This window comes from Eptesicus fuscus, chromosome 18, assembly GCF_027574615.1.
Source record: "Eptesicus fuscus isolate TK198812 chromosome 18, DD_ASM_mEF_20220401, whole genome shotgun sequence".
In the NCBI taxonomy this organism is placed as follows: domain Eukaryota; kingdom Metazoa; phylum Chordata; class Mammalia; order Chiroptera; family Vespertilionidae; genus Eptesicus; species Eptesicus fuscus.
In genome coordinates, this window is record NC_072490.1 from 14,242,133 (window position 1) to 14,259,433 (window position 17,301).

At 44.2% G+C, this 17,301-nt stretch overlaps 1 protein-coding gene across 1 annotated transcript in view; it reads right to left on the reverse strand.

Annotated features, from left to right (window-relative positions):
* Positions 1–17,084, reverse strand: part of TGFBR2 (transforming growth factor beta receptor 2) — a 77,928-nt gene extending 60,844 nt beyond the window's left edge. Inside the window, exon 1 of the mRNA XM_008153853.3 lies at positions 16,654–17,084. Coding sequence (XP_008152075.1) covers positions 16,654–16,747 — 94 coding nt within the window. The 5' untranslated portion in view covers positions 16,748–17,084. The remainder of the gene's footprint in view (positions 1–16,653) is intronic.
* Positions 17,085–17,301: the final 217 nt, after the last annotated feature.

A 17,301-nucleotide genomic window follows, 5' to 3' on the forward strand; every position in this document is an offset into this window, starting at 1 on the left:
ATACCGGTGGAAACGAAGAGAAAGAAGTCCATATTCGTGTGGGAGTTCACTTGATGGGCTTCCTTAACCAAAATTAAGCAAAACAACATCATGACTCAACTTCTCTTTTTATGTGGCGGGGGGAAATAACATTTATGCAAAGCAAGTTGCAGGAAAGCAAGAACACAAATTAGCGTTCTGTCTGGCAAACCAAATACAGTTTCTGCTCATTGAGATCATTCTTTATTTACCATATCCTTTGAAAAATGTCATAGTCATACAAGAAGTAGGCTTTGCTACTCAAGGTATAACTTCTTTTATATGAAAGCAACTTGACTAAATATGAGAGGTCTATGTTATTCGTGTTATGCCAGTCAAAACTATTTTGTTCTTCTCTGTATCTTCAGATAGTCATCTTCAAGAAATTCTGTGAAAGGAAGCCCCAGACAATACTTGACCCCTATGCCCACATGGTGAAGAAGCGCCCTTCCTATGTACAGATGCCCTCCACTGATTACGTTAAGCGCTTGAAGCTCCGGGAAAGAGCAAAGCTCCAGGACTGTAGCAGCGACCACAACGTTTCATAAATGGCAACATCTGTCTACTGACCATGCCCTCAAGGAGACAGACCACACGTTGCTTAAAAGAGAAATTATCCCCACATGAAACAGGGGTAAAAAAATGACTCACTACATAGCTTGAACTCCAGTAAGACTGGTGGACAAAACTCTCAAAGACATGCATCTTGAAAGAGGAAATTCTCCGGTCCTAAATGTGGCTTCTGATTTTCGAGGCAAAGAACAAGGCTTCTGATATCAATCCTTCCATCCCCTTCTTCTGCAGTTTAGCTACGGAAATCCAAAAACACGACGGGACCCTAGTTTTTAATCTTACGTTTAGTCAGACAGCAAGCAGCGGGCAGAACACAAGGACTAAAAATGGTAAAATGATGGAAAGACAAATTTGTGATCCATTGCAATGCCTCAGACAGTTACCATCTCTCTGGGTCTCCATTTCCATATGCTCTGTAAGGCAGGATCATTATACCCATCCTAAAGGATTGCTTCCAGAATTAAATATGGCATGTGAGTGAAACTGTTTTGTGGACAATAGAGCATCCTGTTAACCTGAGAGATTGTTTAAAAATTATTCTCATGCCCTAACCAGTTTGGCTCAGTGGATAGAGCGTCGGCCTGTGGACTGAAGGGTCCCAGGTTCGATTCTGGTCAAGGGCATGTACCTTGGTTGCGGGCACATACCCAGTAGGGAGTGTGCAGGAGGCAGCTGACCAATGTTTCTCTCTCATCGATATTTCTAACTCTCTATCCCTCTCCCTTTCTCTCTGTAAAAAATTAATAAAATATGTTTAAAAAAATTATTATCACCAGGCATGGTCAAGGTTGCCAGGCTAGACTTGGCACGCACTGGTGCTCTTTCCCCCATAAACCGCAATGATAGTAAAGTTATTCAAATCACTTCTCTTCTCTGTGTTCCTGGCACTAGTTTTCATTTGCCTGGACAAGTAGGCAAATGACTATTTTTACAGTGTTTGCTGTGCTTTGAATACTTATTTGACAGCTATTTTAATAACAACAAGAAAACAAAACACTTTGTTCTCAGGAGATATGCACCCAAAAGGACTGCGGACAGAAATGTTCATTAAAATGCAGACTCTCTACTGAGCCCTGGTCACCACTGGCGTCTGCTGGCCACCAGCACAGTCATCAACCACCCACTCGGGCCCCTTCCTTTTCTTATAAGTTGAAGGCACTTCAGTTTAGAGAACAGGGGCCCAGTCTGCCTCCGTGACCATCTTGTGTAACATGGGAAGGTGATTTAAGAGAGGCGATGCCGGATCCATCAGACTTTCCCAAGATTTTCAACAGCTCACTCAGAAGTCTCTTTAATAAAACTTTTATTACAGTACTGATCATAATCAAAATAGTACATTGTATCAGAGGTCAAGTATTGTTTGGGGCTTCCTTTCCCATAATTTAAAGATGTAATGAGAAGAGCAAAACTGTTCTGACCAGCAGAACAACAAGTAATGCAGACGTCTAACATTTTTTTTTAAGATATATTTTATTGATTTTTTACAGATAGGAAATGGGAGGGATAGAGAGTTAGAAACATCGATGAGAGAGAAACATCAATCAGCTGCCTCCTGCACATCCCCCACTGGGGATGTGCCCGCAACCAAGGTACATGCCCTTGACCAGAATCGAACCTGGGACCCTTCAGTCCACGGGCCGACGCTCTATCCACTGAGCCAAACTGGTTACAGCATCTAACATTTAGTCAATTGCTTCTATAGCAAAGAAGTTACACCTTGAGGAGTAGCAAAGCCAATAGTGGACTTAGCTACTAAACACTGAACTAAACACTGAACTGTTAAGAAACTAGATTCCCCTCCCTGTGCCCTGAAGGCAACATAAGCATTTCACTAACAAACTGGTAACAGGAAACACTCTGAGCTGGACAAAATACTTTGCATAGTGCTGAATAAAATTAAGTGATTATGTAATTACCACAAACATCCTCACCAACATCATCGTCAAAATCTTGGAAGGTAATTGCTTTCGGCAGTTTGAAAGCTTACCAATGGTACATCAAATTAAAAGGACTCCATCTCAACCATTTCTAATAAGTGCCCCAGGAAATGAAGACATAAAATTCTTATTTCATCTCCTTTCTCTTCGAGGTAGAGCAGGTAGGGCGTTGCTCGTCCATGTTTAATGTTATAAAGTCATTGGTGGCTCCAGAATTCCCAGAGGAAGGGCTCTATGGGTGATGATGAGCCAGCTGGAAGGGAGCTGGTCTGGAAGCTGGGCAGGCACAGGAAGTGTACTACCTCTGGTTTCTAGACATGCATTCATCCAGGGGGGGCTTCACGGGGAGCTGATGGAGATGACGGTGGGAGAGGAAGCTGAAGACCTTCAAGAACATTCTTGGACCTTTAAGACTCATTCCTATGAAGCACCCATCGAAGAAAGCCTCCATATTTAAGTCTCCCGAACATGCGCCCTTGACGGGGCTTTCCAAAAAGTACAACCAGGAGTCACCTTTGCGATAGGGGATGTTTGCCCCCAGGCCGGTAGAAGAGTGTCAGTGTCTTCAGACGCTCCCTACGCACCAAGCAAGATCCTCTCATTCAATGGCCCCTTCTCCAACCATCCCAATGACGGGAGATAACCTATGATTCATAAAAGTGAAAGGCAGGAGTGGCAAAAATTGTCCTGAGTCAGATGGGATGGTTTACGTTATGACTTTTTCTGGCCTCTCCAGTCATAACATGTTGGCCCTCTATAAAAAAATTCACACACAAGAAGATAAATGAATCAAAGGCAGCCTGCAATCGGTGGAAAAACAACAGCCCTTAACACCCACAGACTACTGTTACCCCAAACTCACTGACACTGAAGACTGAAGACAGGAAACCTCCACTGTAAAGAGCAACTCACACACATCAGATCGTCTGAAATTTCCCATAAGCCCATGTTCTCTCAAACAACACTGTAGGTGGCTATAAATAACACAGCCATGGATGACAGACACACTTGGTGGTGAAAAGGTAAGCAGTCTAGGGGGGAAAATGTGTGTGTGTGTGTGTGTGTGTGTATGTGTGTGTGTGTGTCCTGTCACCCCATCTTGGATTTATGAGCAGTATTTCCCTGGCCTTTAAAAGTAATGAATTCCAGATAGCAACAATATTTTAGTGAAATGTATGCTGGGTGCTAGAGAAGAATCAGACGGTTCTCCTTCAAAGAGTTTTCATCCTAGTAAGAGAGCTGAAACACACACACACACAGCCACAGGTAGTCCAATGGCCAAGGCCATCTGAGTGAGAAGCAAGGCCTGTTAGACTGTGAAGATTAAAAAGGGAATTCTGATTGGAATAGTAACAAAAAGATGAAATAGAAGAAGTGGCATGTAGTCATGTATTATTTCAGAAGTTGGAGGTATTGTAGGGTCCAGGTAGAAAATGGGAAAATTGGGGGGAGCAGAAAGTCACAAGTTAGAAAATTGGAAAGCAAAAAAAAAGTGTGAGAAAGCCTGATTGGAGTGGAGCCAGGGCCTGGAGCATGCGCAAAGGAAGTGAGAAAGGTTGGTCGACTCCATGCATGGGGCCATCACACAGCCCTGTGTCCCATCTGTGTGTCTTAGGAGCCAGGGTCACGGATACAGCCTCTGCCCTCAAAGAGGAAGCCAGGGCCATGTAATCACCTGGATCCAGGGACAGGATCCAAGGGAGATTTTCTAACAGAGGCCACCTATGCAAAATGATGTGTGTAGAGGTGGGGGGAGAGTTAACTGATAACAATGTATACGTATGAGAGAGATAAGGGACTTGGGGTGGCCATGGGCAGAAACCAATGAGGAGATTCTTTCAGATGACAGATAAGAGTTCAGCCTTGCATTGTGGTAACATAATGTAAGAGCAAAAATGAAACCAAATGGTTATACATTTCATGTAACTAGATTCCTCTTGTAAATAAATGTCTGATTAAGAGATTCTAGGTATTAAGATTTTAAAATTATTCTGATAAATAAGTTGACATTTGATGCAACAGGAAACGACATGAGGTATAGGTTGCAATGGAAAGTCCTTCACTGTTCTTTTTTTTCTTTTTTTCTAAGTAAAGTTAAGATGTCAAAAGAAAAAATAGGTCAGAAAAGAAAATTATTTGGAAAAATCAGAAAGTGGCTATGAGAATCGGTGGTTGTGACTGATAGGGACCCATAATACTTGAAGAGGTGCAAAATAATTGCCTTTCGCTGAGTAAAATAAAGAATCCAGTCAATGAAACAGCCAATAGTGGTATTCTCAGAACCGTCTAAAATAAATCTGGAGAGGAAAAATTTAGTGAGTCTTCACTGAGCAACAGCCAGATAAGTTTCTGAAGACAAAATAAGATTAAATATATATATATTGATGAGTAGCATTACTTCCTAGAAAAACTTGACATCAATTCATTCATTTATTGGGTACATACTTTGTACACAGTAGAGTGCTATAGATTTTAAGTAATGCTAAGGTATAATAGCTCTTAAGTAAGGCCTACAACTGTCAAGGCCGACAGTGATTAGATGCCTAGTGAGTAAACATGATGAATGCTATGAATTCAGCAGAGGAACGGTTCCCTGGGACCCACAGTTGGTGGTCAAGGGGCATTCAGTAGAGGAAAGAACATGAAGGACACTTTGGGGAAACAGACTGGTTAAAACTAACGTATTAATTGACCTGCCATCAATGCCTTCTCTCTTCTGCAACCTTAATGCATTAGTTACAACCAGTTAAACAGGGCCTTGGGGCTTAGGAGGAGTCACAACACCCTCATAAAACCAGGAGCTACTCTTCCTAGAACCTTCTCTTGCTCAGTGCCAGAAACGAGCTGGATCTGATCTACTGAAATCAGTGCAGATCACTGGCCTCCTCTGTGGAAAATGCTTTCATGCTACTAGAGCAGTGCTTCTCCAACGTCAACGGGTCACCTGGGGAATCTTGTTAAAATGCAGGGTCCCACACAGTAGGTCTGGAGAGGGGCCCAGCGTTCTGCATTTCCAATAAACTATCCATGCTGCTGATGCCACTGGTCCCTGGACCACCCTTTCAGTAGGAAGGCATTAGAACATCTTGAGTTGCTGTTATCAGGGGATGATATAAAAAGCATCGTTTGCGGGGGTCAGAATGCTCAAACTCAAGATTTGGGCCTCAGTGCACAAATTGTAACGCATGAAAGGTAAAGTTACAAGAGGAATGAGGCTCCTGAAGGAGTGAGGAAGAACAAGCAGGGTTGCAAGCTGGAGATGATAGAAAACAAGAGATACCAACAAAGCAAAAGACTGCTGGCCTGCTGCTCATTAGAATACATAAATAAGTGATAAGAGAGACAATAAAAATTATATGATTAGTTATAACAGAAATCATAAGGATAAAAGTAAGAGTGCCACCCAGCCAGTGTGGCTGAGTGGTTGAGCGTCCACCTATGAACCAGGAGGTCACGGTTTGATTCCAGTCAGGGCACATGCCTGGGTTGGGGGCTCAATCCCCAGAGTGGGGTGTACAGGAGGCAGCTGATTAGTGATTCTCTATTATCATTGATGTTTCTACCTCTCTCTCCCTCTTCCTTCCTCTCTGAAATCAATAATTAAAAAAAAAAAAGAGTCTGGAGAGGGGTTAGATTGTTAGGAATTATTTTATAACAATGTTACTTAAGGGAATCCAGAATAGTGAATACAAAATATTATTTTTGGGTGTTTTTTTTTTTTCCTTTTCATATATTTAAGGAAAATGTTATCACTTTTTTGCCCAATACTGTGAGTTTTAGAGAATAAAGCATAAATGTGATATGTAGCCACAAGATAGTCATTCAAAACAATAGTTAGAAGACTCATCCTCTGTGCTAAGCAGCATCTGCTGAACACATTATGTGAAGTGCAAAACACTTTCTACAGAAATGCAATTATGGGACTCACAGCGACTCCCCTGCCCCAAAAAAGCAGTCTGAAAACTGCCAATGTGTAGCAAATTCTGTCTTTTCTGAGAGTGTTTTAAGATAACTGGTGGAGAAATCTTTGAAAGGCAACAGATGACTAATGATATTCAGACAAGTTTCCTTTCTTTTCCCCCCAAAACATAGAAGCTCCTTGAGAGCGTTCTTTTCCTAGACATGGCCAAGCATTTCACAGCTCTCTACCTTAGGGAAAACCTTCACAGACATGTTAACCAACCCAGAGGAAGGGGAGGATGAAAACACCATAATTAACCAAAGAGAAATGGAATTACCACCAAAACCAAGTCAGCCTTTTCTTCAGCAAGAAGAGGTGCCAGCCGGTGTAGACATGCTATTGAGTCAAGGATGTATGCTCAGGCACCCGAACTAGGGACTTTTCAAAAGAACTATGGTTTCTTTTCCTTTTGTTAACAGTAGTCATCGCCAACAAACTCCAAGTGAATGTCTGTGGTATTTGTCAGTTCCGACCTGTTATGATTTTTGACAGATTCCTATTTTGACTAGTCAAAACTAGTGTTTTCTAAGTCACGTCAATGGTTTCCTCTACTAACTAACCTACAGAATGAAAGATTTCAACAGAAAAAAAGGTGAAAATCTCAGCTAGTCCAATTCTTACCACTATACACAGAAGAAAAATGAGACCCAGTGAGACCAAAGGACTTAAGCAGGTCACCCAGACACCTCGATCGCCAGTAGCACACGCTTTAGTCTTTACCAGCTGTCTCCTAGGGAGAGTCTTAATCTCCAACTAAGGGTTAGATCTGGGTTACCTTTCATTCAAGATCATGGGTTTGTGGTAATTACATATTTGCAACTTCTTTTCAACTTGGCATGGGGCCTCTCCACTAGGAAAATGTTGAAGGGGTTTAGCTACATCTGGGGGAAAACAGATGGTGATGTAACCATGCAGACTTAAGTCTGTTTGTCCACAAGAGGAGGAGGAGGAAGCAGTTGTTATTTATTTTCTAAGTCAAAAAGCAAATCTTACCATTAGGCATAGAGTCAGGTCTCATGGAAGCTGAAACTTTTAAATTTCAGGGACACTTTTTCAGAAAAAGAATACAAAAATTAAGAATAGAAATTTAGGTATGAAAGTGAACATTTAGAATTTAGAATGGCTTCTTACAAATTACAAATCCTATATAATAAAACCCTAGTATGCAAATCGACCGAACGGCGGAATGACCAGTCGCTATGATGTGCACTGACCACCAGGGGGCAGACGCTCAATGCAGGAGCTGCCCCCTGGTGGTCAGTGCGCTCCCACAGGGGGAGTGCCACTCAGCCAGAAGCCAGGCTCACGGCTGGCGAGCGCAGTGGCATTGGCAGGAGCCTGTCCCGCCTCCACTGCAGGCAGGTGATTAGGAGCGAGGGGTCCCGGACTGCGAGAGCCCTGGACTGTGAGGGGGATGTCTGCCTAAGCTGGCAGCCAGACATCCCTTGAGGGGTTCTGGGCTGCAAGAGGTCGCAGGCCGGGCTGAGGAACTGAGGGACACCCCCCCCCCCTAGTGCACAAATGTTGTGCACTGGGCCTCTAGTTTAAAATAAAAGCTGAAAATAAGACACATAGAAAACTTAAAAGAAAACAAATATGTGTGTTAGTTAACTGTCTGACACACTTCTGAAATACTTTTACTACATTTTTGGGGGGTTGCATACTGTTTGACCACCAGTTCCAGGGATATTTCGCAATATTGTCCACAGAGAAAACAGAAAAACAATTTAATCTTTCCTCTAGAGCTGTTAATCAGGATTTGTAATTTATTGTTGAATGACTTGGAAAAAGTTTCTTTCTGCTTCATAACTCATGGTAAGTAATATCATAAATGTTTGGATTGCCTCTCAATTTGGGATAACTCTATCAAATTTCTTTTGTATGTGAACTGTAATATTCAGGGCACTGCAAGATTTCTTAAGCATTCTTTAACTTGATGACAATCATTAGCCACGTTGGCAGGACCCCATCCAGAGCCAGGAGATGGGCCTGTACCAGGCAGCAGCCATGAGTTAAATTCCATTCACTTCATGATAAATTCTTCTTGGCATACCATATACATCCCCCACATATTTATGCATCCTTGCATTCCCCCAATCCTTCCAAATAAAGTGGCTGTTCTGCTCAGAAAACCTAAACTCTTTGATGGCATAACTATTCCGTGATTCAGCCCAGACATTATCACCTGGTGTGTGTGTGTGTGTGTGTGTGTGTGTGTGTGTGTGTGTGTGTATTTCATTTCCCCGTTGAGAACACAAGACAGGCATGATGTTTGACTACTCCGTGTATGAATCAAACATCATTTTATTTAGCTAAAGAAAGTAAGTGGGATAACATAAAAAATGCTAACACGTTAGAAAAATGTTGATTATCATTATTTCTCTTAACCCCTAGAGTCTCCCAAAATCCATGCTACAATGGAAAAGTGGTTTATGTCAACTGAGGTGGCCTAGTCTCAGTATAACATAACAATTACGGCCTAGGTCCCCAAACCAGAATATTATCCATTTGCTAATCAGGTGGCCTTCATTAAGTTTCCTAATCTTAGTCTCGAGGACTTGTAAGGAGCATTATAAAATCTACCTCCTAGAGTTGTTTAGAAGATTACATAATACAGAGGAAGTGCTCTCAGCACAATCCAGGCAGTAGCAAGACCTCAGAAAGGGGTAGCTACGTACATTATCGGGAAACCTGTCCAGGAAGGCTCCTGAGCTGAATAGTATCCTCAAGATTGGAGCACCCATCACAGGGAGCATGAAGCCAATTGCATTTCTCTGTGTAGGAAAGTTCTGGAGAGTTTTTAGAATGACCAGTAGTCCTCCACAAAGCAGCGGAGTTTCCTCCAAAGTCAATGAACCCTCCATAATGATTTACAAGTTAAACAGATAAAGAGCTGCTGTGCATATGCTGAAAGTATACACCTGCCTCATATTTTTCTTCAAAGACATTCGTGTTTGTTCTGCCAAACCCGTAGTTCTCTAAAATAAATAAATAAATAAAATAAGAAGAAGAAGAAAGGAGGGAAAAAAGCGTATCTTTGACAACCCTATACCTGTTTCAGTGTCAGAGGGATTTTCACTTTACACTGTTCTAATATCTTGTTTTCTTTAAAGAGGATTGAGAAGGCCATGGACTAGTCAAATATTTACAACAGTAGAAGAAAACATCCAGAGAAGCATTACCATGTTCTCCATACACAAAGGAAATGCATCGAAAGCACTGGGAAATCTTTTTTTTAAATGTGTAAGTGCAACAGCAAATAGGAGTCCAGTGAATAAAGCTAAAGTTTCCTTCAGGAGCATACATACTCACTATGAAAAACTGAATTTCCCAAAGGAAATACAACAGTAGGATTACCAACTCTTAGCTTTTTAATAATAAGCAATCTCTCTACCCCAGGGCAAACATGATGCAATCAAGGAAAACCACCTTTGTCCTCAACACCTCTGCACCGGAAGGTTGCTGATGCCAGATCCACCACTGATACTGGAAGGCTCAAGAGCAAGAGGACAAACGGAGGTCCACATACTCAAGGTCAAATACCGACAGCTAAGAAAAGCAAACAGACTGTTCAGTAAAATAGGTTGTATCCTTCTACCTTGACTAACAAATACATCTTGGAAGACCAAGTACTACTTTAAAACTCTTCAACTACTCCAAGTCCCAGGCCTAGCCCGCAGTCTGCTTTCTTCTTTCCACTGCTTGGTCCCGCCCACATGAAGACGGCCCTGTGAGATGTGTATGGACACCCTAGTTTTAACACATCCCACACATACACAGCTGTCCCTTAACCACCCCTCTGGCACCCAGACCAGTGGCTAAAAAGGCCTGGGGAAGAGAAAACCAATAGTCCATGTAGGTTGTAAATGCTGGTCCAGCACCATCTAGACCGCGAATTTGGGGTTCCCAGGTACCTGAAACATGATCTAAAATGAGGGCAGAGTTTGGACTCAGAGGTCTGGAATCTGCTCACCCCATGGACAGGGGCTGGACCGGAGAAGAATAAAAGCAGTACCCGCTAAGGCTCATGATAGAGCTCCTTTTGCTCTTATGTGGTTGATGAGCTTATATTGGGGTGGGGAGCAATGAGAGGGAAGATATATCTAATCAGAAATTAAAAAAAAAAAAAGGGGGAAGAAAGAACTACATGTCTTGAAAGCAGGCAGCCTTATCCCAAATACAATGTCACCAGTCACAGGCACTTAGCCTGCAGCTAAATCCATGCTAATGATCTATAGCTTCAGCCCTATAAACAAAACACAGATGCTAGGAAACCCTTACCGGCTTAAGCAAGCCATCCCACATTGGCTGTGTCCAAGGAGGCAGTTGCTCCATGTTGAGTGCCAACACCTAAAATGCTGATCTAGGCAAGTAAAAGGCCAGATCCTTCTGTGCAGAGAAGCATCTTAGCCACCCACAAGTTTTCAAATTAGTTGGACCTCAAAAGTCAAACCATCCCCCCTTTACAGCGTAGGATAAATTCTGCTCTTTCTGCCCTCACCAGCCGTTGTCTGAGGCCTGTACACAGATGCTGGTCCTCTCTGCCTGGAATCTGGGGTTCAGTTACACACCTTTGAAAACGGTTCAGGTATAACCGCTGTCAATAGTCAAACCACGGGTCCCCAGCAGTGGGTCCCACCACCAAGATGCCGTTATCAGACTAGGAGCTGGAGAGTTTCCTGTGCAAAGAGACTCTCCCCGATCTTGATGTTCTGTTGGACGAAGATAATCAGGAAGGAGCCAGATCATGCAAGCAAAGCAAATCATGAAATCAGGAGCACTGAACTTATGACATTCGCTGGTAAGTTTCCCCTTTCTCAAAAGGAATGTCCCTTTACCCTCTCCCTAACTTCCATCCTAACTCACGCATACACACAGATGCACCATGAACAAAGAGCCTGCACAATGCAAGCGGGGCAAGCTTAGAACACACATACACACACACACACACACACACACACACACACACACACACGAGCAAACCTCAAGTGACCCTGAGCAGACTCCATCTTCCTAACTTATAAAATAAAGATAATAACACTTATCTTCCTGGTTTCCTCTGAAGATTAAATTAGGCTAAGGAATGTCAGAGCAGACTCTCCCTTCTCCCTACTTCACCCTGAGATGAGCCAGTCTGCCTGCTCACACCCTTCTGACATGCCAAGCAAAGACAGTCATCATTATCTTGACTGTCAGAAGCAACAAGTACCTGGGCGGGGGGCAAAATATTTACAATTAAAAGAGGGAGAGCAAAATGAGTGGTGAGCCGTCTGGCTGCTAATGAATATCTGCTATGTCATTTCTACTGAAAATCAGGAGTTAAATCTGCTGGATTAACCCCCTGGAAGGATGAAGCTAACAAGGTGATACAGCTATGCTTTTACGTGGAAATTGACTGAATGATGCCAAGCTGTAGCCAGGAACTATGTTTCCTCAGCACCCTATTTTAAACCACTTCGGTGGTCTGCATCAGGCCTAAATAATATCCATACTGCTCTACAGCCGTCGGCGGCCCTAAAGGACCACCCTTCCCTTAGACCAGGGGTCAGCAAACTCATTAGTCCACAGAGCCAAATATCACCAGTACGACGATTGAAATTTCTTTTGAGAGCCAAATTTTTTAAACTTAAACTATATAGGTAGGTACATTGTTATTAACTTAATTAGGGTACTCCTAAGCTGGCCTTTGCTAAAAACTCAAGGGGCCAAAGAGCCGCATGGGGCTCGCGAGCCGCAGTTTGCCGACCGCTGCCTTAGACCAACTCTGCTCAACTACTTATAAACCAAAACATAAAACCCTGATAAAAAAAAAGGAACTTAGAAACTAAATTACAATTTCAGCACTCTTTTCCATAGCTCATCAGAAGAAAAGAACCCATAGACCAGGGGTGGGGAATATCCGGCCCACGGGCCATATAAGGCCTGGAAAATCATTGGGTCTGGTTCTGCCAAGGCATTAGGGGTGAATTAATTAAATGTCTGACCAAACAGAGCAGGCTAGTTTTAAGCTGATACTTCTGAATGGCCCTCAAATGATGTTATAAATATCCAAATGGCCCTGGGCAGTAAAATAGTTGCCCACCCCTGCTGTAGACCCAACTCCCAATAAAGAGTGACTGCCTGGTTGGTCAAATGCTTGACTGGGTTGCACTTTGTCCAGGGGGATGAAGGAGAGACTGAGTCCAGCATTTCCTGGATAATAAGTGATGCACCAGGTACTGCAGGAGACCTGGAGATAGAGGAATGAATAAGCCACATCCCTTACCTTTGAGAGAATTAAAGGCCTAATGGGCAAGGTGATCACATAAAGATATAATTTTGGCTTACTATTGTTAACAGTTGTTACAAGCTAAAGAGAGAGAGAGAGAGAGAGAGAGAGAGAGAGAGAGAGAGAGAGACCTAGCCCCCAGGAGAGGGTATCAGATCAACCAGAGGCATTCAAAGCAGGTTTCCTTACAAAGAAATGACATTTGAGTTAAGTCTTAAAAGACAAGTGAAAATTATCCAGGGTGCAGGTATTCCAGACAGCACCCTCAGCAAAGGCACGGGTGCCTGCACTGCTCACAGCATGTGTGCGCATGGTGACAGGAGGGCACTGGGAAAGTGTGAGTCTTGGCGGGATGTTAGCTGCAGAATCAGAGGAGAACCAGGTCCCTGAGGGCCATGTTAGGCCAAATTCCGGCGTTAATAATAGGAAGGATAGAAGCTGCTATTTAGTGAGCATTTACTATGTTGCAGGCACTATGTTAAGCACTTTAGAGTACAGTATTTTATTGAATCTTCGGCAGAACACCATAAACCGCATTTTACAAACGATGGCAATGACAGTTAAAGAAGTCACATCATTGCAACAGGCTACACAGATAGCAAATGGAAGGTGGGTTTGAAACCCAGGATAGCCTGATTCCAAAGCTTGTACCCTATCCTCTTCCATCTGCAAGTCTATGCTGGAAGAAAGACTGGATGGGCACATACATATGGGTCCCTCATGCTGGCTACAGACTGAAGAACTGAGGTGGCCCAGTTGTGGACCTGAAACAAGGCCTGTATGGAAAAGAATAGATCAATGAAAAAAAAAAATGTTCAGAGAGACTGAGAAGGAAACATTCAACATGGACCCACCCCCTAGCATTCAACAAGGAAGTGGACTTTGGACAAAGGGGTCTGGAAAATAAACCGCCAGTGCCCAGTAATGCTTCCAGGTGCACAGGATTAAAAGGTGAATGTTCTCTTCGCCTTCAACAGGCTGCCACATGTTAGACTCCACGAGGGCAAAGACCGCGCCTCTTATTCAATGGCTGTGTCCTGGTCTGAGCCTCTTGCCCGGCACAAGGAGGCACTCGCTATAAATGCTATTGAGAAGGATGAATGAGTAGTGGCCACTTTTTACGAGGGCACCCAGGAAGTGTCATGCTTCCTTGGAAAAATTGGGCTAAAGAATAAAGGAAACGTTTGAAAGTTGGGTTGATAACCGAGGATTGGTAAACTGAAATGAAAAACAGGTAGCATTTATGCGGACTACACGGAGGACAATGAGGACTCATCACCGTGGGGGGGTGCCATCTCTATAAAAAGGCAAGGAATCCAGAATGTGATGAAGTGTTTTGTATAAATCGTAACTGGTTACAAAAAAATAAGATGTTGTTAAAGGAAGTGACTTAGAAGTGGAAATGTGCTTTCTGGTAACAAAAGCAATGAGACCTAAGATCACATTCTGGGCATACTGCTTTCTAAAACAGGGTCATCATTCAAGTGACTTTAGGAAAGCAGTTGATCTGTATGACACTTCTACCAACATTTAGTCAGCAACAAGCAACTCTTGTTAGGTATTTGAAATATGAAAGTCACATTTTTCAGATTGGAAGGGTTTTCCAATATGTAAAGTTTTCCCTCAAAAGAGTAATTACTCAATGGTAAGATATGTACACATATAATACTTTAATAAAAAAATGAAAAAATAAAAGAGTAATTACTTAATTCTAAGCATTTAAGGAAAAATGAATCTTAATTTAAAAAGTTTTTTAAGTTTATATTTCTTAGTGAAGTTTTTTCTTATATTGCAATCCTCTGCTCACTTATCAATCTACTAAACAGAACACGGGTGTGTGTGTGTGTGTGTGTGACTTGATAAGCTGCTGTAAATAATCTCATTTCCTCATATCTTATCATGAATTAAGATATCTAGAAAAATGTTTTGACAGTTTACCAATTATGTGAGAAAAATCCTGAAACCATTTACTTATCTGGAAAATTAAAATGTAATCATGAAATTAGGTTTCTCATCTTCACTATAGTTACTTTCAACCTTCAACTAGCTTCAAAAATTTAATTTTTCAAATGAATACACATTCAAAATGATTCCTTAGTTCAACCATTTTGAAACTTTAATTCCATAAAGATACGAAATCTGTGGGGTTTGTAAAACTGTTTAAAAGCCCAAATAAAAAGCCACCAGGCTTTTAATTGTTTAAAAGTGTGTATATAGATGAAATGAAACTGACTCATGAACTATTGAGTCTGGAATTTGTAATCATAAATCTTATACTTGTAAACAAAACCTAACAAATCAGAGCCCACAAATTTCCTTCTTTCGTAATCTGAAACAAAAATTTTAATGATTTTGCACGTACAGAGAAAATTAAGGGTGCATTTAAAATATTTATTAGTTAGCTATAACTCAGTTTTTAAGAGTCTGGGGTATAATCAGAGACAGTTGAACATATTGAACATTCTGGTACTGAAATGTAGGACAACATCCAAGAATGAAACACCGGGATTTAATTTAACCCTAGAACTCACATTTGTGTTAGGAACGTTTGTTTAAAATAATGCTTCTTCCTCGTTCCATGAACAACTCCCATCTCCATGTCACCTTCCATATGAAATTCTCAATCCGCTGCAAACAGTCTGGAATGCACCAGTTAGAACCTGGTGCATATTTCTTCCAGACAAACCTACAGATAAAGCTAACTTCTGCCTCAGAGTGACAGTGTGGACTGTCAAATCCTCTCCATTCCATCCCAAATCTACACAGGGCATCTCCAAGTCACCACAGGGGGGAGGAGAGGGACATAAGATGAAGGGAATGGGAAAGTTTCCAAATCTAACCATGCCATTTTACAGATGAGGAAAATTGAGGCCCTGCAAGATCCAAATACTAAGCTACCCAGACCACCGTTGTAGATACTCTGCTATATGGATCCTAGCTGCAAAAATAAAAAAAAAAAAAAATCTAATTTTTGAGGTCTCAGGGGCTCGGTACTTTCCAAAACACATCTTTAAGTATTCAGTTCATTCATTCCCCTCCCCCTAAAGAGAAACCTCTAGAGATAGAGATCTGTTGGGCTGCAGTTTACCATTTTCATTTAACCTTTCCGTTTCCACCAAGATAATTGCAGAGAACCAGCCACTCCGGAAGATAGGGTTGTCTTGCTGCAGGCAACCTCTCAGGCACCCAGCACCTAGCAGGCCCTCGGTCAATAGGTCAATCATTCTCCGCCTCCACCTGACAATCCCCAGCCCCGAAAGCATCCAGGCCAACCCTGCCTTCCGCGGAGTCAGATAACTTTCCTTTTGCAAATCGCCTCTTTTCTGGAGAGTTTAACTATCCAGTAACTCCGGGCCGAGAAGCCGGTCTGGGGGAGTGTGTGGCCCTTCCCAGGGGCTAAGGATGTAGTAACCGGTCGTTTATGGGGGTGGCTCGGCATGAGCCCTGGGTAGGCACGCAGCATCGCCAAGGGCCGCCGGGGCCCCAGGTGTGCCAAGTGCTTTGGCGGCCTCGGCGGCCGCCGCTCCAGGCCGCGGTTCCCCTGCCTCCTCCAGATAACCAACTTCTCAAACTTCCCTTTCCGGGGGCTGGGGCGCGCCTCGAACGCAGCCTACACACAACGCCTTTCCTGCCCGCACAAAGGGGGCCCAACGCGCCCCGCGCCCCCGGGCCACTTGAACTTTCCTTCTCTTTGGAAAGCACAGCTCACACATTCCCGTGGCTAAGGGAGTCGGGGTGCGTGATGCCCGAGGGGGAAAGGTTCCCGTTTCCGCCGAGCGCTGCGTCCCCGGGACCGCCTGTCAAGCGCAGCGCAGAGGCGGGGAGTCCGGGGAGAGGGGGGGGGGGGGACGGGGGGACCCCAGGCGCCCCGCCAAGCCCGGCTGCGGGCCACTCACCCGACTTCTGAACGTGCGGAGGGATCGTGCTGGCGATGCGCGTCCACAGGACGATGTGCAGCGGCCACAGGCCCCTGAGCAGCCCCCGACCCATGGCAGACCCCCGCCGCTCGTCATAGACCGAGCCCCCGAGCGAGCGCAGCGGCCGGCGCCTTCCCGGACCCCTGGCTGCGCCTCCGCGCCGCGTCCTCTCGGGACCCCGCGCCTGGCCGGCCCGGCAGATGTGCGGGCCAGATGTGGCGCCGGCTCGGCAGCAGCGAGGAGGGGGCTGGAGGCCGGCGAGGAGCGGGGAGGCCCCCGGCGGCCGAGGGGAGCAGCGCAGGAGGCCCGCTCCTGCCCCTGTCCCGGGCGTGTGCGCGCGCGGGCGTGTCGTCGGTCCGGGCGCGCGAGTGACTCACTCAACTTCACCCGGCGCTGCGGGGGGAAACAGGAAACTCCTCGCCAACAGCTGGGCAGGACCTCTCGCCGCCCCAGAGCCTTCTCCCTCTCCGCTCCCGGCCCTGGCTCGCTCTCTCCGAGCTGCCAATCACGTCCCTTAGACCAGCCCCTCCCAGGGCTCTGGCCAACTTTTCAGCTGCCCCTTGCCGCCCTCGGGAGTCCTGGCTCCAAGGATTCGCTCCGCGGTGACTAAGCGCACACGTTTCACAA